We start from the raw sequence: 14020 nt of genomic DNA, 5'->3' as shown, positions 1-14020 counted from the left end.
TGATGTCCGGCAAGGGAGCAGGAGGCATGTCAGTGGGACGGCCTTGTGTCACTCCCCGGGAGGAGCCCAGCCATCACCTCCTACCCCATCACCCCCTTCCTTCATCCCCAGGGACGTTTTCATTTCATAGCAGTGGAAAGGAGATTTTTTTTTTCTTTCAAAAGGCCAGAAATCCTTGGAGAATTTGTGTATTTAAAAAATAATTACTGTTTACTGGGTGCACAAGCACCAAACAGCACATGAAATTAATAAGCTACGATGACTACTCTCCCAGGGTTCAGAGTCAAGGAGGTCCCCAAGGGCAACACATCTGCATAAGGAGGGCCTATCAGAACCTGATGGGGAGTCGGGAGCCCTGGGTGTCCTGTTCCGGGGACCTGGGGCCACCTCCTCGACCTCTCCCATCATCCCGTTGTCTCCTTCCTGACCATCATGAGGAGGCGTTATGGAGAATCACCAAAAACCACGAGTACCCCATAAAAAAGGAAATTAGCGCAGCCCACCGCCACAAAAAGGCCCCAACCTGCAACTTCCTTCCCAAGTGGCTGCCCCACACAGGAAGCAGGGAGGCGGCTGAGGCGCATTAAGACTGGGCCCCTTTGTATCACATTTACCACCCTGGCTGCAGGAGATGCTCGTAAAGCCATCATTAGCAGACTTGCAGCTGTCAGCCCTTCCTCCACCCTCGGCCCGCGGAGACAGTTTCCATCCTGCTGGCTGAAGGCCCTTTAATTGCACAGCCCACTTTATTAGCTGCCTTGACCTCCAATAAAAGCTCGGGCCTCCCAATGTCTGAAACCTGAGACAGGATGTGTCCCCTGTTACCTACTCGGCTGCTTCCTTCAGGGTTCCCGTTAGAGAGGCTTCTCCTTAGCAAGTTCACAAATAATCACATGAGCAAATTTAGGGGCAAGACCAAGAGGTGCTATAAGAGCAGCGTCTGAGAACATCAGCCTCAAAAACACGTGGAGGGTTTGTCACACTGAAGGCAAAATGCTCAGCTGGGGGTGCTTGGCTGCAAGACGCTCTACCGTGTTCCCTGAAAATCGGTGCAGAGATCCGGGTGCAAGAACGAAGAGTAATAAATGGTATTCCTGCCCCTCGGTGCCTGTCCTCGGCTGTCCTGATGAGCTCGGGCTGCTCAAGGCCACACAGAGTTCCACTTTTCCTATCTGTGCTGCCTGAGTTGCGTTGAGACTCAAATACTAACATAAATTATTAGAGTTGAAATAAGAGGGAAACATTCACAGGGAGCAGTTTCAGAGGCCACCTGGGCTAATGGTAAAGAAAAATAAAATCCATAACTTAACCGACCTTGTTGACTCATTTGTAGACCATAGTACCAAAAACTACAGGGTTATTACACCCAAGTGGCGGGCACGGGAATTGTAAATATTGGTCTTAACAATTATGGCCCTAGGCAGACATTGGGAGGAGAAATCAAAGGGGGCTAAAAAGGTTTGGGGGGAAATTTACATTGAGAAATTTTTTTTAGAAACATGGAATAAAATGCTTGGAGTTCTGGTGTTCCCGTATTGCTACCCAGGACGAACTCCCCACAAATTATTTCTAAATCCTAATCAGGATGGCACATTTTTTAAAATGTAAAACTAAGTTTTAGCAGCCACATAAGGAAGACAATGTATTTTCTCAGACAATCCTTGCCAAACTGCTCTTTTAAAATCAACCGTCCTTTTGTTTGTCCGGGTTTATTTCTGCTCACAAACACAGAGGACAGTAAAGTAAACAGCTTTATTAAGAAACAGGGAGAATCCTGTCAGTCCATTTATGATCCAAATTCCCAAGACAGAATCATCGCAGTGAGGGTGCTACCAGTACCTTCGTCTGGATGGGCAAACGAGGGGACACGCGTTGGCTGGCTGAATCCCACAGAGGTGACAGCTAATGGGACAGCTTCAGGCTCTTGGTTCAGCCAGAAATCCATTCAGGACCTTGCCAAGCATCTCCCTGTGGATCTGGGACATGGAACTGGGCTCCATGGAGTCCTGGGGCTCCTCTCCAGCCTCAGAGACTCGCAGGCTTGGGAGGAGTTCAAGGGCCACCGACTCCCACCCTCTTGGTTTACAAAAGAAAAAGCAGGCTCGAGCCAGGGAAATGACCTGTCCAAGATCACAGTGCTAATTAGTGCTGGAGACCGGACTGCACCTCTCTCTGCTCATCTAAGGACAGTCCTTTCTAAGCGAAAAGTCTGGGGTTGTGGACAACCTCCAACGCCTTCCAACCAACCTCCTCCCTCCATCTCCTGCCCTCTATCTTCCCTATCATCTATCTATCTATCTATCTATCTATCTATCTATCTATCTATCTATCTATCTAATCATCTATCCATCTATCCCTCCACCAATCGCCTGGCTTGGAGGAAAACAAGAAATGTCCCAATTCACAGCAGTGGGACCACAGGGAGGCCATTCAAGGCCCCTTCTTGGGCTGCCATGTCCAAGATCAAGACGTCCCTCTACGGAAAGACACACAACTGAGCCAGGCAGCTGATTGTTTTTCTTAAACAGTGGTGGTTGCCAGTAGTTTCCCTGAATTCAACTGTCCATTTTCTGCATAACCATCTATTTGGTCAGGTAGCTCAACAGCGCCGGTTGTTGCTGGTTGTGTTGGTTTCTGATCAGTTAATAAATCAGTCTCGGGTGGCTGCTTGAAAGCACCAGTTAGATGGAGCGGGGCGTCGGGAAGTCGTGATTACAACTCTAAAGAAAGCAACCGCTATAAATAAGATTATAGTGTTTCACCGGGCAGGCAGAGCCGTTCATCACTGCTAATTAAAAGACGGAATTACGGCACAGAAAAATCTCAAGCTCTGGGGGTTCCTGTGTTCTCTCAGAAAAAAATCCTGAATTAGCAATGACAAATCTCAGCCATCACCCCGAGTAGATAAAGAATGACTGAGAGTTGACACTCGTCACTGCTGTGGGGGCAAAGTGGACTTGAAGTTATTATTTGCAGTTCATGCTTTAAAAATAAAACCATTTTGTGCGTAAGAATTAGCAAAGATCTTAAAGCCATGCTGTATGGAAAGCGAAAACTTTTTCCAAGAAATTTCTGTGGCCAGTAACAGTATTGAGCTTAAACTCCATTAAGTTGAAAAGATGGATTAAAAAGACCCTTGGCAGTAACCTCGTCTGTGACACTTACGATGTATTTTTAGTGCAGTTCTGCTTATCAGAAGAACTCACTCTACCCCAGGGCCTCTTGATATGCTCACCACATAGCAGCATGAGAATATCGAGTCTTTCTAAGTCGAGTCTCTAAGAGCCAGCTCTGGGAGCTGGGATTTGTGCAGGAAATACTTCTCGGTGGGGGAGGGGGTCTTTCTTTCCAGACTTCTCTGCTGGGTCTGGTCGGAATCAATGCGATAGGATCAGCAAAGCATAACTGCAAAGAAAACTGTCTGAGAAAGATAAAACTGGATTGGAAGGCAGATAGGCCTTGCTGGTGCTGCTCAGATCTGCAGGGCACATGGGCAGTCACAGGGGGGACCTGCTCTCTCCTCCATCCAGAGCTGAGGTGCCAGGTCTCATGCCCCCTGCAGGGCCTCTGAGCTGGGCAGGGCTCAAAGAGGGCATTTCCACCCTTGACAGACGCTCAGCCCATAGTCAAGGCACCTCAGCTAAAAGGGGGAGCTATTTGTATCAACTGAGCTCTCCGCAATTTCCTGGGGAGCCACGTTACCCGTGAATAAATCAGCCTGCGATGCTTTTTGCAACTTGCAGGTAAAGAAGTGGGAAAGGAGGTGAGCTGGGCGGTCCCATTTTCTCTGATGCTGTTTTTCCATTGGTGCCAGGGCTAGGCCAAGAGGAAGGGGCGGAGAGACAGGAGGGGAGGGGGGAAGAGGAGGGGAGGGGGGAGGAAGAAGCCTTTCCTAAAATTCAGCTTCATTGGAACGAGAACAGGAGGTGATGGTTGAATATCATCCCGCAATTTCACTCGATCTTCACCACGGCCCTGGTGCGGTGCTATCGTCGCCCCCATTGTATAGATGGGACAACCAGGTTCAGGACGGCTCAGTGTCTTCCCCAGGGTCACACACTTAGTGATGCAGCCTGATTTTGCACCCGAGTTATTGACCCCAGATCTTCATTTTTAAGATCATAAGAGCCTAAAAAATAGATCTCTTAACCTCTCAGAGTCCTCAACAACTCAAATTGTACCTCAGATGTCCCCACCTCTCCATGCAGTCCTGGACACTCTGTCATTGCCTGTCTTTCTCCAGGGCACCAGAATCTTCTAACAAAGATCCCCAATGACCACCTATTTGCCGATTCAATGGAAACCTCAGTCCTTACCTTCTTGACTCTCCCCGGTATCTGACCTTCTGTCACCCCTAGCCCCCGAAGCTCTCTCTTCCCTTAGTTTCTAGGACACCACTGTCCCCTATGTCCCTCCCGTTTCTGGCCTCTCCTTCTAGGTCTATCTTCCTGGTTCCCCCAGGTACCTGTCCCTTCAATGTCAGTGGGTCCCCCAACTCCATGCTCAGGTGTTTACTGTCTCACTCTACACGTGCTCCACGGAGAGCTCACCCATCAGTGGATTCCACCACCTTCCTCATGGTGATGTCTCCCAGGCCCACGTCTCCAGCTCTGACTCCACTCTAGACCTCCAACTGGACCTCTCTGGAACATTCCACCTCAAACTCTACAGAGTCCAAACTAACTTTATTCTCCACAACCATCTTCAAAAATCAGACCCACAACAACAAACACCCTCGCTCTGCTTGTATTCTCGATTTCAATTAATGGCAGCACCATCCACACACTTGCCTCGCCAGAAATCTGGGAAAACAATCTTCCTCCTTCCCTCCCACCCACAGCTCAGCTGCCACCCCTCATGGGTTTTCTACATACAAGATGGGTCAGGTCCAAGCTGCCTCTTCGTTCCCGCTGCTACTGTCTTGGTTCAGGTCTGCATCATTCCAACTAGGCCAGGGCCCCTCTTACCTGGACTCCATGACATGTGTCACCCTGTCCACAGGTTGAACCCCTGCTCGCCCCTCCAAAGCCAGCTGGAGCCTCGTCTCTCTGTGCTGCTCCCTAGCAGCCTGCACAGCCCATGGTCCAGCACTTAGCACACTGCACTCTAGCTCTTTGGTTCCCTGTCCGTCTCTAATCCTAGAGATCAGGGGAAGGATTTTAGTCTTTTTTATAGCTTGGTCATAACATGGCATAGTAGTGTAGCTGGTACATGAGCAGGAATTAAAAAAAAATGCTTACTGGCAAATGAATATGAAAGTAAAAACAATAAATAAAATATTAGCAAACTAAATCCAGCAGCATATTTAAAAAATACATTGTGGAGTTTATTACAGGAATGCAAAGATGGTTCATTATTAGGAAATCAATGATAGTAATTCATAATAATAACAGATCTAAGGAGAAAAGTCTTATGATCATCTCCCTAAATACTGAAAAAACATTTGGCAAAATATAACATCCATGCCTGATTAAAAACACTAAATAAAATAGAAATCGATGGTTACTCTCCTTAACTTTTACATATATATATATATATATATATATATATATATATATATATATATATATCTCAGTCAAAATGCCAGTATTTCACTAATGGGAAAAGCGATACACAGATCCCTATAGTACTGCCATTTAACGTTGTATTGGAAGATTAATCAATGTAACAAACAAGAGAAAGCCACTAGAAAAATAAAAACAGCAAAGAAAAAGAGTAATGATATCTCTATTTGCAGAAGATAAATTCTTTTTAAAATCCAAGTACTAATTTTTAAAACTAATGAATACATTAATAAAATTTAATACGGTAATAGGATATAAAATTAATACGTAAATCACTCGCCTTCCATATAAACAATTATCAATTAGAAGAGATAATGAAAGTGAAGAGCTCCTTTGTAACAGCAACAAAAGATACAATACCTAAGAATACACTGAACAAAAAATGTGCAAAGCCTGTAAGAGAAAAACCTTTAAAAGTGCTGAAAAGTAGACTTGTTGAAATGGAAGGACATTTCCTGTTCTTGGGGAAGATTCAACATCATGACAATGCCAAATACCCCCCCAGGTTAATATGCAAAGTTCACATGGTCCCAATTAAATAAAAATTCTTGAGCTAGGCAAGTTGATTCTAAAGCTCATACAGAAAAAAATAGTCAGAAAGAATAGCTAGGAAACTTCTAGAAAACAAAGGCATTGTTTGGGATAAAGACGGGTAGACCTACCAAATATTAAAACATACCCCAAAGATTCTATAATTAAAATAGTGTGGAACTGGTATATGAAGAAACAGATAAATAGAGCACAATAGAAGGTCCAGAAACAGAACCAAGAACAGTTGAAATTTTGGTTTATGATAATGGTGGGATCTCAAAGCAGTGGGAGAAAGGCGGAAGATTTAATAAACGATTAGAATTTAGAAAAAAATAAAATTGATCTCTTCTCATTGGAAACCAAAATACTCTCCTAATGGATCAGAGCTCTAAATACTAAAAAGAAACTATATAAACGCTCAAAGAAAACATTGCTGACTTCCTTTAAAACCTGGACGTGGCCCCTGCAAATCGGGCTAAGCCTGCATGGCACCCTGTGATAAAAGAGCACGGTTTCACTTTGGTGGAATAAAATAAGACTCTGTCCCTAAAAAAATAAAAATCATTTTTAAAAATTTTAAAACCCTAGGGGTGGCAGACAGACACCTTTCTAAGCATGGCTTGAAATCCAGTTTATTTGGATGGAGATGGGGTCCAGAGCATCCAAACGGCAGCCAGCTCTAGACAGTAAGACTATATATAGGAGGTTGACAAAAGAAACGAGAAAAGATGCTCTGATCAGCCTGGGGCTCAAGACAGTGGTTAAAAGGAAGCCGGTGTTGTATTCCTGAGCCCTCAGGGCACCCCCAGTGTGCAACCTTGGCCAGGAGGGAACCGGGTGGAAGGGTGGAGGCCTGCCCTGGGTTGTCCACCTGAAGGCCAGCACAGAGCCCCACAGGGTTTTCCAGAAAGGCCTGAGAAGAGTGTCAACTGAGGGAACATCAAGTATGAAGTGTCCCTTCTCCCCTCCGTTCAGTCCACCCAAGAAAATGACTCAGCTCAGAATCTGGACAACCCTGCAAGCGAAGTTACCATCTGCGAGCCCAGGAAAAGGAATCGTAACCCACTCTCTCTGGAGCAGAGCAGTGACCTCAGTGGCTTTAGGGCTGGGAGCGTCTTTGGGTGTCTGTGTCCCTTGCATCTTTAGGCATCAAGCTTCCTTTGGTGACCCGAATCGCATGGATCACCTGGGATCCCAGGGTAAAGAAAACAAATCAGGCTCATGTTCATTTGCTGTGAGATCTTATGTCTGTCCACCCGCATGTATGTGTATCTTAGCACAGCGCCTCACACCTACTAATGGGAATTGTTAGCCATTTACAGTCATCATTATTCCCATCACCGTTACTACCAGCTGATGAATGGGACGATCTGCCACGTGCCAAAGAGCAAACAATAATGTTGCCTAAATTTTATTGACTTCATCCTTCCAAATGCTGACAAATTACTAGCTTCGGCCATTGAAAAAATCACTTTTCTAATGCAATAATCCTATCTGCAGTGCGCGTGGGAGAAATTACTACAGGCCAGGGATTTTTACAAAGTGAATTAAGTCACTATAAAAATTGACCTCGTTGCTTCACAATTAAAAGTCTGGGAGCATGCAATGCCATTATTCCAGAGCTTGCTAAATAAACCTTAAAGAAGAAATGAGTGCTCGCGTGTCTCTACGAGGAAGATGTTTTTATAATCCCTAAAATGTTTCAGATATTTTTTTTTAATGATAAACGCTACAGGACTTTTTCATTACTAATGTTATCTATTAGCTGGTCCTTCATCTCAGATACTTCTGAGATGGAAAAGATTTAAATGAAGCCTTCTGAAAAGAGTCACGTGTTCTTAGATTTCAGATAGAATTTTCTCATAATTAATAAGTATTTAAGATGCAGTATATTTTATCTATGTATAGGGTGTCTTACGATGGTTTCTAGGGGGCCTTCTACATAGTTATTTTTTCATGGCCTTTTTGGAGCTGGGAAAATACAAATATATATATATATATATATGAAATCTCCAAGTCTAGACTTACTTGGGCTCTGGCTATTTAGAGTCCGCGTTTGGTGTTTTTAAACCGCTGTGACACATTCCTTTCTTTCATCTCGCTGACCCCTGGCCACCCTTCTCAGTGTGTCTGCTTAATCTTCCTGATATTTCTGGGGCATAAATGGACCCAGAATATGTGACTGAGAACAAATCAGATAGGAATGTCTTTCTGGACCTCTTTTTTTTACATAAAAGAAGATTTTCTTTTCTTGATATGGAAATGAACAGATGTCTGATAACCTTCTGCCAAGCTGGGACATTTCTGCTTACTCCAGGGAATTCCTTGGGGCTGATGTTTCGCAGGGCTTACACTGTCAATTCAAAAGTTCTGTCGCAGATATCAGAAGGATCCAGGGGAGCCCAGAATGAAAGATTCATTCCTTGGCCCCCGTTCCTGGCGTGGTGCCTCGACTGTGTATAAAACAGGAAAGGCGCTCTTGCCAGTGGATATAAAATGGTTTTATATTTACACATCGAGACACTGCAGTGGGTAAAAGGGCTGTTTTACTCAAAATCCCAACACTTTACAAATCCACATTCTTTTGTTGTTTTTCTCACCACTTCCACTTACCAGCCCTAGAAAAGAAATGATATAAGCCCAGTAAGTACTTTTTTACTGACTGGGGCGATAAAAATCAATCCAAGTGTTTTACAATCTGCCACCAGGCACAAATCTTGACTCACCCAGGTAAGTTGCTATTGAAACGCTGGATCCAGGGCATCATTAAGGGTTATGTGAGCTCACAGTTGTCACTTCTGCATTCCAGAGTCTGTTTGATTCCTAAATCCGCCTCTGCTCTCTGTGGCTTTCCAGAAACCTCAGACTCAATGCACAACACCAAATCCATCATCAGCGTCCTTCGCTCTGAGCTCCACCCAAATCTGGGTCATCTCCTCCCCCCTTCCTGCCTCTATTAATACGATCGCCATCCATGAAGTGGTCACACGGCTACTGAGAATGCTCAGAACAGGGGGCGGTCACTCCGAAGTCCACGAGAGTCACTGTCTAGCTCCTGGGACCAGCCAGACACCCCTGCATGGGCTCACCAGGGGCTTCACCTCACCTACTCAACCAACTGTCCCTGAGACAAAACTGGGGGGTTCAACAGGGCCTGCTACCTCCCAACGGGGATAGCTAAGAACTCACACAACAGGAGATATTTGGGAAATGCACTGAAGAAATTAGAAACTGAAAGCAGATATTGTTTTGTAAAAAAAAACCCTGAATTCTGTAAAACATAAATCAACCAGAATCTCGTCTAATTAATAATCGTCGATGCTTATGTCCATCTCTTAAGAAAGGGAGCACTTTTCAAACCTTATCTAAAGTCATTTTCACGACATTCTAAGAGTATGAATCATTTTCTTCCTTAGTGTATCAGTGGGAAAGTTAAAAATACAGGGGAAAACTGATTGGCTCGATGTCACAAAATGAATCAATGGTGGAGAAAGACCTAAACCCCAATCATCCTAAAAGAATAGGGTTCCTGGAGGTGCTAGTCTGCCTTTGGCTCTTAAATGCCTGCCTAGAAGACTTTTAATACCACCTCGTAGAATTTAATACTCTATTTAAGAAAATGTGGCCCAAATACAGTTAAGCATCTTAAGCGAATTACAAAGGTGATTTTTGCTAATTACCCCTCAAAAACATGTCTTTATCTCCCAGACTCTTACTCTCCAGAGCGGACTACATGCTGGAGCCACAAAGGCATCTCTTGTTCTACTGAAACTTAACTCCTTCTGTGCCTGGGGGCCACAGGGGTCCCCGTTTGCTCATAAATCCAGCTCTGGGAAGAGGCAAAGCCTTGTCTCTCAGTTACATGGGCCTCCAACGTGGTGCTCGAGGGAACACAGCATTTGTTTGATTAAAACGCTGCAAACTATAAGGGTGTGATGAAAACTGTACCAATGCTTTAAAAAGGAAAAAAACTAAAATTATTATTCCCAGGGACATGCAGAATATTTTTAATTAAAATTGAGGCCCCATTGCTTGTTACTAACAATAAGCTCATCCAAATCACCATCGGTTCTCATTGAGCCCTGTGCACTCCCCTGAACCCAAGGTCACGCTCCATTGTGCAATGTCACATACAGAACTCCAGGCAACTGTGGCGCTGTGTGACACTCCTGTGTGCACCTAAAGGGATCCCGTGTGACTGTCCCCATCGGTCTAGAGCACTGAGCTGTAACAGATCCAACAATCCTTCCGGAGCCGTCACTCTGACAATATGATGGGTGTCCCAGCATCTCTTCTATTTCATCAGGTCACTAAAATTGGCAAATATACCGAGCTGCCTCCTGTAACACCGTGAATGAATCTCCCAGGCTGCTTCCACAAAACCGAAAATCGACTTTGTCACGACTCCACACAAGACCAATGGATTCACGTTTCAACACTTGTTTCTCCTGCCTATAGATTTCCTTCCCTTCCTCCATTTGTGTGAGAAGGGTATATTTTGATTTACCTTTGCACACAAGAGCGCTCAGACAGGAAGCTATTGTAAGAACAGGTCCTGAAGAATGTTCTAGAATGATTGGTAGGCTGCAACTTACTAGGATTTCCAGTATCACATGTTAAATCTTTAGGAGCCAAGGTTCTCCCAAATTTATCACATGGTCTAGTCTGGCTATACCATCTCACGGCACCCCACGCTCTTCTTGGTAGAAGAATAAACTATGAATTGTGCACGTTGTGGTTAAAGTCTGTATCTTCTGTTAGAATAGAAGCTCCATGTGGACAGGGCTGCAGGTACCTGTTATTTCATGGCTGTGCTTAACCCAGTGCCTTGAACGCCGCGGGAAATCAAATATTGATAAATGATCAAACGAGCAAATAAATCTGAGTGAAGAAACAGTGTAAAATCGAAGGAGCGAAAGAGGCTCTTCGAGTGCCTGAGACTTATTCCTGGGGAGTCCTCACAGTTTTATTATCCAACTACCGAAATGGCACACTGACAACAACCCACAAGTTAATTATTCCTGAGATGAATTCGGGATTCATAAAACCAATTCTCTCGGTGGCGGTTTTCCACATTTAGCATTTTACAGCCTCTGCGGGTGTTTGTTTCATTTAACCCTTGCATGGGAAAACATCAGTGTGTGTGTGCGTGTGTGCGTGTGTGTGAATGAGCAGATGAAACAAGCAGATGCAGTTATTCCCAAAGTCCACTACTCAAAACCAGTGTTTCAAGTCGGAGAAACACGACGTAGAGAATGCCAGTGGCCGGCCCCTCTCGGAAATCTCACAGCCATCCACTCTGTGTTCTTGGTATCTTCAACCACCGATAAAAACTCTTTGAAGTGCAAGAGTAAATATTATCCTCTGATAGCACTTGGACCCAACAGCGCAAATACAATCGCATTGTTTTCCCGCCCCGGGGGCCCTGGCACGCCCCGGGCCTGCAGGGTTGCCAGGGAGCGCCCAGCGTGCGGGGCCGCGGCGGGCAGGAGGCAGCCCCGCGCCCAGCTCCCCACGCCTCCAGCTTCCTCGGACACACAGCGCGCGTGGGCAGGGGGGGACACGGTTTTCCACGAGGGGTGGGCCCTGCTTTTGTGAGCCGGGGAAGGCAGGCCCACAAACAGGCGACGACAAACGCCAACTCGCTTGCTGTTACTTCTCCACCGACATTTCTGTAAAGGACCGCGGGGGGCGGGGGGGGGAACCCAACGAGCGGGCCAGCAGTCCAGGTGCGGGGCGCAGGGAAGGACTCCCGGGAGCTGGTGTCTGCGTGTCCCTGGCCTGCCACCCCGCAAAGGTTTGCGGATGCGCTGGGGGGGGGGGAGGGTCTCAGCACCGCGCAGGTCCAACAGGACGGCGGGGAAGGTGCGGGGACCCTGGAAAGGGACTCTACGGGGTGGAGCGCAGCGGGGCCACTAACGTGGGGCATTCCCCCGTGGGCGGTGAGGCCTGGGACCGTGGACGGCTCCCAGACTCTGCGCCCCACCCTGCTCCTGCAGAGGGAGGCGCTCGGGGTCGCCCCCGCCCCCGCCCCAGCGCAGGCCCGAAGCTGCCCCACGCGTGCCAGCGCCCCCTGGGTGGCGGGCCGCGGCCTCCGTGGGCCCCCGCGCGCCCGCGCGGCGCTCACCTTGCCGGGGAAGGGCCCCGGGAGCAGCAGCTTCAGCGCCTGCCTCTTCAGCTCCACCAGGCGGGCGTTGCAGTTCTCGCACCAGACGCCGCGGTCCGAGCCGGGGGAGGAGCCGCCGCCGCTGCCCGAGCCCGGGGAGCCGGTGCCGAAGCCCGGAGAGCCGCCCAGGGAGCCCGGCGAGCTGGTGCCAATGCCTGGGGAGGCGGGGCCCGGGGAGCCCGCGAAGGAGCTCGGGGACGAGGTGCCCGAGCCGGGGGACGGGGTCCCCGACGAGCCGAGCGCCGAGCCCGCGCCCTCGGGGGTGGGCCGGCTGCCCGCGCGGGACTCCTCGTACGCTTTCCGGTACCAGCTCTCGGGGGAGAAGGGGGCCGCGGGCTTGGTGGGCGAGCAGACTTCATTCACCTGCGGGGAAGACACGCCGGCGTCAGGGGCGCCCTCCCCGGGGCCCGCGCGCCACCCAGGGCCCGGCCGGGCGCCGACGGCACGCGCTCGGGACAGCGCCGAGCCCCGGGGCCAAAGCTGCTCATTAGCTGTCCTCACGCGAGTCCCCAACGCCCGGGCGCCCCCTGCGCGGGTTCCCGCCGGCGGGGGAGACGGCTCGCTCCGGGGGCGGGGGTTCAATGGTTTCTGCAGGGGGGACCCAGAGATTCAGAGCCCCGCGCTTTTGAACCCGCCACCCATCCCGGCAGGAGCCCAGGTTCAAGAGCCTGGAACCCGCTATCCCGGCGTGGACGGGGAGGCGGGAGGGGGCTGTGACTTCTGGATTTTTATTCATTCATTCAGGGTACAGTTCTCCGAACCCTGAAGCGACAGGGGAATGAGCCCAAGGAACGGCAGAGAATCCATGGGAAAACCCTCCCGTTCGGCATAACTCTCCCTTTAAGCGCAGGAATGCTGCAAAAGTTAGGGGTGCGGGGAAGGGGAGGCACGCGAGGGCTGAAAAAATTCCCAGGGCAAGGCGAGCGCGCGGGGTCCCGGCGGGCAGACCCGCCTCGGCGCAAGCACGCCCGGCGGCGGCGCGCCCGCAGCGGGAGAGCTCGGAGCCGCCCTGCCGCACCGCGCGGCTCGGGGAGGGGGGACCCCAGCCGCTGCGGCCTGGGGACGCGGCTCCGCATTGTGCCCGTCCCAACTTACCCCGTATTTCTTGCCCCTGGTGGAAACCGCCAGCCTCTCTTTATTCCCAGCTACCGAATTCATGGTGGCTTTTCCAGAAGAGAGTGTCCGGAACGTTCCACCAGCGCTACATCCGCAAGGTCTTCCAGCCCAGAGGGGTCTCCCCGTTGCAGGGGGGTTGTCTTTTGGCCTCAAGTCAAGGTTTCTTAATTGGGGGGGAGGGGACTAAAAGCAAACGGGCCCCAGAAGTAACAGCACCAATTTGCAGAAAGGGCTGGAGCGGGCGGCTTATCCTTTCTTCAAACACCGCCTTTCCTCGCCCGCTTCTGCCGCCTCCAGCCGCACGTTTTCTTTGCACGGTCACATCCAGATAACTGGCGTTTCCCGCAGCCCAGCCAGCCCGCGTCCTCCACCCGGGAAGGCGGCGTACAGTCGGGGCACGTGGCCGCCGCGGAGAAGGTGGGCGAGCCCTCGCCTCGCCTCGCCCCCGCCGGCGAGCCGGCTGCGGGAACTTGTCTCCCTCGCGCCGCTCGGTAACTGAGTTCAAAAGAAATTCTCCCAAAATATAAAGATCCAGACTCGGGGAGGAGCCTCGGCGTGTCGCGGAGCCAATATCCGCCGGCGCGTTCCGCCTGACAGTTGCGCGAGGGCAGGGAAAGGGGCGGCTCGCGGGGCCGGGCGCCGT

The 14020-nt window shown here is 49.2% G+C and overlaps 1 protein-coding gene across 1 annotated transcript in view; it reads right to left on the bottom strand.

The window, feature by feature from the left end:
• KIF26B (kinesin family member 26B) overlaps positions 1 to 14020 on the bottom strand; it is a 274759-nt gene extending 260739 nt beyond the window's left edge. The window contains exons 1-2 of the mRNA XM_087828935.1: positions 13357 to 14020; positions 12223 to 12624 (exon numbers count right to left, since the gene is read on the bottom strand). Coding sequence (XP_087685061.1) covers positions 12223 to 12624; positions 13357 to 13419 — 465 coding nt within the window. The 5' untranslated portion in view covers positions 13420 to 14020. The remainder of the gene's footprint in view (positions 1 to 12222; positions 12625 to 13356) is intronic.

The sequence above is a fragment of the Miniopterus natalensis genome, chromosome 21 (assembly GCF_054644295.1).
Source record: "Miniopterus natalensis isolate mMinNat1 chromosome 21, mMinNat1.hap1, whole genome shotgun sequence".
NCBI classification, from domain to species: domain Eukaryota; kingdom Metazoa; phylum Chordata; class Mammalia; order Chiroptera; family Miniopteridae; genus Miniopterus; species Miniopterus natalensis.
This window is presented reverse-complemented; position numbering and strand designations above follow the sequence as displayed.